This window comes from Brassica napus, chromosome A9 (genome assembly GCF_020379485.1).
Source record: "Brassica napus cultivar Da-Ae chromosome A9, Da-Ae, whole genome shotgun sequence".
In the NCBI taxonomy this organism is placed as follows: Eukaryota; Viridiplantae; Streptophyta; class Magnoliopsida; order Brassicales; family Brassicaceae; genus Brassica; species Brassica napus.
The window spans coordinates 42,822,265-42,829,174 of NC_063442.1; the positions used below are offsets into that span (position 1 = coordinate 42,822,265).

Below are 6,910 nucleotides of genomic sequence, written 5' to 3' on the forward strand. Positions count from 1 at the left end.
TCGGTTTAATAGTCTAATTTTGACAAACCAATTTGGTTTGAATCAAGATCAGTAACTTGACCCTTCGTAAGAGACCCAAGAAAGCGCATGCTTTTTTTAAACCAAGATCATGTCTAACTGTCTAAGTAAGATAATTACCTCAGAGAGGGTATTGAAGTCTTCAATTGCCTTATGTCGCGCTTCTAGTGACATTTTCCAATCAAATCTTCTATATTGAATAGAAGATCCTATAAGACCATCTTCAAGCATGTCCATCATCTTTGTCCATTGAGAAACCATCGTCTTTTCTCTAACTCTCTTAATCAAACCATCCGAGAGGATATCTAGAGCAATTTTAAGTTTGGATGACTCATATGGAAGCTTTCTAGCCACTTCAACTGAGGATATATTTCAAAGATTTGAGGATACGATAAGAGGGTGATTACAAGCTTGACGAAGACGCGTCACATCGGTTCTCCATCAAGCATCGTATCTAATCATTATTACTAGTTAGAACACATAAAAACCTTAAAACTTCTGCACAAATTTTGTTTCATGAAAAGAAACTGACCTTTAGTTCTTGTTTTCAACAAAGCATGCAGCCATAGCATGTAGTTGCAATTTTGCTGTCATGATTCTTAATGGTCTATGCTTCATCTAATACCACTCTAAACCATGCAAAAGTAGCAAAAACACCATCATCTTTCTTAATGCCATAAGATCTAATAACAACATCATACTTTGCTATCGAATGTACATATCACTTTTATTGGAGCCATGAAATATCAAAACATAGAGTTTTGCTTCTGGATATACCATTTTGAGTAGCTCATCATCTCACAGTCTCATTAAGCTAGAACAAACAATGAGAGTTTTAGCTGATATTCTTCTTGTTGCTTGATCACATACACAAAAAAACACGAATTTTCATTAATCCAAAAAACACATGAAATTATTCTTGATTAAACCAAATTAGATACAAATTTAGTCAATTTTAATTTTCACTTAGCATAAAGTTTAATTTTTTAACGAAAATCAAAACGACATCGCTCTACTAAAAAAAATCGCAATACAAATATTTAACTTCCACAGTTTTTCTAAAAAACATGAACACTTTAATGATCCAAAAATAATAATCTTGTTTTGGTTGACAAATTAGATATAAACCAAAAATTTAAGATTTAAACCGAACAAAAAACGAATCAATATCCGATCAGAGATGTAAAAGAACATGAATGAATCTTGTAGAATGGTATAATACATATCCGAAACCGAAATATTATTAACCAATCCACATGAGTAATCCAAAAACCTAAAAACCAAAAACCCAACAAATTTTAAAAACATGATCAGAATATCTAAATTACTATTCAAATAAATATGACTCAATAAATATTTTAAATGTAATATAAAAAATTCACATACTCAATTTTATGTTTATTTTTATATGATCTCTAAAATTCATAATTTTAACCTACTTAAATTTATACCTAATTTAGTTCGGCAACACAACATATATTTTTTTTGGATTAGTGAAGAGTTCATGATTTGTTTTTTGGCTAAAGTGTGTAAGGACAATATTTATTTGACTGTGTTCTAGTAAAAAAAATTGGAACAAAAGAAAGATTATTCTTTTCTATAGTAAGGAAAACCAACTAATCATCCAGCCTTAAACAGCAATGGTCACAAACTTTCCCCACGTTATTTTTACATTCTTTGACGCGTCTGTTATTTTTACATTCTTTGAAGGTACAATCTGGAAGTTAACGTTTTTCGGTTTATAGATTTAATTTTGAAAATGACACTCTGTATAGTATAATTTAAGTAAACAATTAAGAAGTCTCAGAACTCTATGGAACTAGACCTCTACACAAAATAAGAAAGACCCTATGGAAGTAGACCTTTACAACCAATGATACGCATACCATCATTTTTAAATACGCATACCATCATTTTTAAATAATTTAACTAAATAGAAACAAAAGTCAGCTTCGAGAACAATTGGTGACTATATTTATAGGGTTTTTATTCGTTACTCCAACTCATAAATCTATTCTGTCGAGAGACTATTTACAATGTTTGGGTTCCTGGTAAAGATGTGAAAACACCTTTTTGTTATCAAAAAAAAGTAAAATAAAAAATGAAAAAATAAACCAACGTTGAGTTGGCCTAGTAAAAGGGTTGCGGCTGTAATTTCTGCCACGTGGGTTCAACTCACGGTGGGTAGGATTATTTACAATGTTTGGATTCCCGGCAAAAAAATGAAAACACTTATTTGTTACTAAAAAAAAAATCTATTCCCTTATTTTTACCGCGGCGTAACGCTTGAACATTAGTTGACTTTTATTTTAGATATCTTGAATCAAGAAATTCAAATGCTGATAGTTCAACAGTTCTTTCCCTCTGGTTGTAAATTGGTTTATATTTGATGTATGCATTTGAGAAAACTACTTGTTCTAGATATTTCTTTGGTAAGAATATAAATTATTCAAAAAAAAAATATTATTTACATAAACTTGGCGTACTTAGAAAAATCCATTAGAGCTTATAGTAAAGCTTGAATGAAACAAAGGAATTTACAAAGAATCAAGTTTACTCATAGGTAAACCACCGACTGAGGTGGGTGCAAACCTTAGCATTTTTTTTTTGCTAAATAGGGTGCAAACCTTAGCATGTGAATCAACTAGATTAAACTAAGTATGTTCAACTTAGCGATTAAGCTGAAGACAAATTCAAATTACGTTTTGTTGGTTAACATATGACCACATGTTGACAACTTGTCAAAATTATTCCAAAGACAATATGTCTATTAATACGTTAGATTAGCATTATGGTTATATGTCATCTTAACAAACACAAAGGGTCAAACAAACAACCAAAACACTCTATTGCCTAAAGAGACGAATAAAGTTCTAACATGGAGGGCCCTCAAGTGTTCATCAACTTCCGTGGAGACGAGCTGCGCTTAAACTTCGTGGACTCTCTCGTGATTGCTTTGAGAGCAGCGAGAATCAAAATTTTCATAGACAGTGACGAGCAGGCGGGCAGAACCTTACAACACTTGTTCGTTAGGATCGACCAGTCAAGGGTCGCCCTAGCGATCTTCTCGAAAGAGTACACTACTTCAGATTGGTGCTTGGATGAGCTGGTCAGGATCAAAGAACGCATGGATGATGGCAAACTTACAGGGATTCCTATCTTCTATAAGGTAGATCCTTCCGTTGTGGGAAATCTTGAAACCGATTTTGGTGATAAATTCAGGAGACTTAAACGCGAAAATCGGCATGATCAAGTAAGAACCCAGAAATGGGAGGAAGCCTTAACGTATATGACCGGAATAGTAGGTGTGCACTTGCGTGAAGGAAGGTTAGCTTTGTTCCCTTCTCTTTATCTTATTTTTAGTGAAAGTATTTAATCCAATTTCTGATCAATAACATGCAGTCACGCAGGAGTAAATTTTGTTTGTCTATTGTGGTCTGTCTACATATTGGTCTGTTGCAGAAATTGTAGATTGACTTAGGGGCTGAAAGATTCAGTCTGAATGCTTTTCTTTGGCAGAGTTTAGACGAATTCTCTAACTCTTACTCTATTTTAATCATCTTTGGCAATTTTTCGCGACAAGAAATATGAGTTTCCATGGATTCCGATATGGACTTAGGCTTGGGATTCTCTCCATTAAAAAATAATTTTACTGTTAAAATTTAAGCATATTTCCCCAATAGTATTTTTCAGGGAATTTATTAGGTTATATAGATAGCGAAAGCACAATCTCTTAGTGGTAAATATTCGCATTTTCTCTCAGCCAAAGTACATAAACCAATGCATGCATAACTAACATATTTTACGCAGGCCTGGCACGTAGAACTGGTGTTTTACCAACTTTAGTCTTTAGCCTAAGGTCGGCTTATATAGAATAGTTTAGTAGCGGAACATCTAATTATTTTGAATTCTAAAGGGTTTGAAGCCGTATCTGGTTTGATATAATAACATCTAATAACATTAATTTAACTTCAAGACATTGAGGATTGAGCCTTGCATGCGCATCACACATATTTAAATGTTTTTGGAATTTGAATTAAGTCAGATACTCGATAACGTGTAACAGTGGTCAGACGGATAATAGTTTCATAGAAGCAATCGTCACGAGGGTTCAGGCAGTGCTGGCCGAAATCCCAAGGGAAGGAAACGCTGCTAGTTTCATGATCTATGCAAAGAGAATCGAGATTGAACATGCGGACAAACCCGAAAATTGGACCTGGAGTTCAATCCACGAGGCACAAAAGTAAGACCATTTTGTGGTTAAGTTCAATATATTGATGATTGCTTTTAATTATACTAGTTTGAGAACAAAAACTTGGTTTGGTGTTATCTTAGTCTTTTTTTTTATCAACACATATCTCCAATGATAATTTCCGACATTATATTTGAAAATGAAAAAAAAACTTTTTGAATTTTCAATTTTTTGAAATTTATTATTATTTATTATGTATTTTAATTTGATCTTATTTATTTTTTAATTTTTAGTTATTTTTTATTTAATTTTCTAAATCTTTACTTATTTTTCTTACTTTTTTTAATTTATGAGTTTTTTGTTAAATTTTTCGATTTTATTATTTTTTTGTTTATTTATTAATTAAATAATTATTTTTTGAAAAAAAAACATGTTTTTAACCTGTTCAGCAGGTCATTTTTCTTCTTTGAAGGTTTTTTATGATAAAAATGTCACTTTGAAGGTTAAAAGTGTTAGTAAAAAAACTTCAAGGGTTAAAGTGCTAGTAAGTGACACTTTCAAGGTTTTTTATGCGATTTTCCCATAATGGTATTAAAATAGATAGGAAAACTCAAGAGAGACAGTAAACTCAATGAATGCATGAGATACAATAAACTCACCAGAAACTCATCCTAGACAATACTTGTAGAGAAATAGACTGGAAAATACATAAACTCAACATGGCCAGAATGTGAGAGAGAATAATCTGAAAATGAGAGAGAGTACAGAAAAGAAGATCGTCTGCAAAGGACTGCAACAACAAAAAAAATTAAAAATCCAGAAAGAGAGATATATGAAACAAACAAAATAATGGGAGAAACCTCAGATCAATCTAACAACCTATACAATTCCTTCAATATATAACATTGAAAAGATGTAACTCTTAGAGGAAGATGAATTGTTTAAGAGACACCTTCAATATATAAAACTGAAAAGATGCAACTCTTACAGGAAGATGAATTGTCTAAGACACACCTTCAATATATAAAACTGAAAAAATGTGACTCTTAGTGGAAGATGACTTGTTTAAGAGGTGCCTTTGTATCGGTGTGAATTTGTTGGATGAAGACGTCGATCGGTATAACAAATCAATGACGTCATAGCTTCATCTTCTCATAGAATCATATCCATTGGATTATATTTTCAGGATAAACTCTACCGTCAGATTTATATTTTATTTTCCTATAAAAAAGTGATTACGTCATCTGGCAACAAAATCTAGTTTGCTATTATATATAGATACGGCACTAAACTACGTTAAATACAATTATAAAATAGCATATGCGAATTATATTATAAATATTTGCAAATACATAGTATAATATTTTACGTCATTTATCTGCGAAATAACAAGGCCTATGCGAGTTGGAAAAAAGAACACCTCTACAAATGTTTGCGGATATTTTTTTTTGTTTTTGGATCAAATGTTTGTGGATATATTTAGTATGGCCATTTTCTAAAGCCTTACTTTCGAAATACGTTCCAGCGGAAAAGCCATTGACATTGCAACATTGAAAGAAGTTTACTGGATGAACATAACAGGGAATTCTTCAACGAGTAAACTGACACCAGAAACAAAGTACGAAGTTGTGTTCGTGGTTAAGTTCGATGAGGATGCAATTGGATGGCATGAGCCGGTGAACTTGACTCTGACACTGACCATGCGCGATAAAACCACGATTCAGCAGAAGGAGACATGTTTTTTAGACACCTATGTAGGTGACGATGAATGGGTTGACATCAAGGCCGGAGAATTTGTGGCACCACCAAAGGAAGCACCCGCCAGGATATCTTTCACCATGTTTCAGCATGACGACACCGTACGGAAGACCGGACTTGTGGTAAAAGGTGTTGCATTTCGTCCGTTGGACTAAAATGCAAAATCATGTCTAATGGATCTTCATTCTTTCATGCTTCTGCTCGATCTTCATAAGATTCACTTTGTCTCTTTTGAGTTGCTCTATACGAGTCTTTAATGGTACCTGCTGGTATCTTTTGCTGTTTTTAATGCTTTGTTGTTGCATTTGTTTCGTTTTGCTATGTTGTCATGTATTGGACCATCTCAAATCAATAAAATTCAGTGTTAAAAAAATAAGGTTTATACTTTTCTGTTTAAGATTCTTTATAGTTTTTTTTTCTTTGATCAAACAACAATTCCATTAACTTAAAGTTTCAACCTCCATCAGCGTAGAAAATACAAAGTAGAAAGGCACAACTTGTCATATTACAAACCCAATTATATAATTATAGTCATACAGTTTTTTTTAAAATATTACATAAGTAGTCGAAACATATGGATTTAATTGGTGACCACGAAAATGAATAAAATAAACAAGAAAATTGAACAAAATCTCATTTAAATAACTGAATTGAAAAAAAAAGTTGAAGATTGAGGAACAAACGATCCTTATTAATTTTAGAAGAGAACATTTTTTCTTCATTAACTCTTAAGGGTGGACACTTCGGTTATTTTATCGGTTCGATTTGGATTCGGTTCGGATTGGTCAATTTTTCGAACCGAAGCTTGGATCGTTCGGTTTGATTCCGGTTAGCTTCAGAACCGTATTGGTTTCCATGAAACTGGGCCTGTTATGTCTAAGCCCAACTGAGAGAGCTTACTGTTTTAATGTTTGCTAAACGCCTTAACACTCTCTTTAATGA

General features: G+C 32.7%; 1 protein-coding gene across 1 annotated transcript; it reads left to right on the forward strand.

Annotated features, from left to right (window-relative positions):
• Nucleotides 1–2,896: 2,896 nt before the first annotated feature.
• Nucleotides 2,897–6,123, forward strand: LOC125578245 (protein PHLOEM PROTEIN 2-LIKE A6-like). The gene is made up of 3 exons (XM_048740592.1): nt 2,897–3,345; nt 4,085–4,261; nt 5,736–6,123. The coding sequence occupies exons 1-3, from the start codon at nt 2,897–2,899 to the stop codon at nt 6,121–6,123; spliced, it is 1,014 nt and encodes a 337-aa protein (XP_048596549.1).
• The last annotated feature ends 787 nt before the right edge of the window (nt 6,124–6,910 follow it).

What these genes read in the sequence shown, in the direction of transcription:
- LOC125578245 (XM_048740592.1), top strand. Translation starts at nt 2,897, where the DNA reads ATGGAGGGCCCTCAAGTGTTCATCAACTTCCGTGGAGACGAGCTGCGC. An exon ending in GTGCACTTGCGTGAAGGAAG is followed by an intron (nt 3,346 to 4,084) that starts GTTAGCTTTGTT and finishes AACGTGTAACAG; the next exon opens with TGGTCAGACGGATAATAGTT. An exon ending in TCAATCCACGAGGCACAAAA is followed by an intron (nt 4,262 to 5,735) that starts GTAAGACCATTT and finishes AATACGTTCCAG; the next exon opens with CGGAAAAGCCATTGACATTG.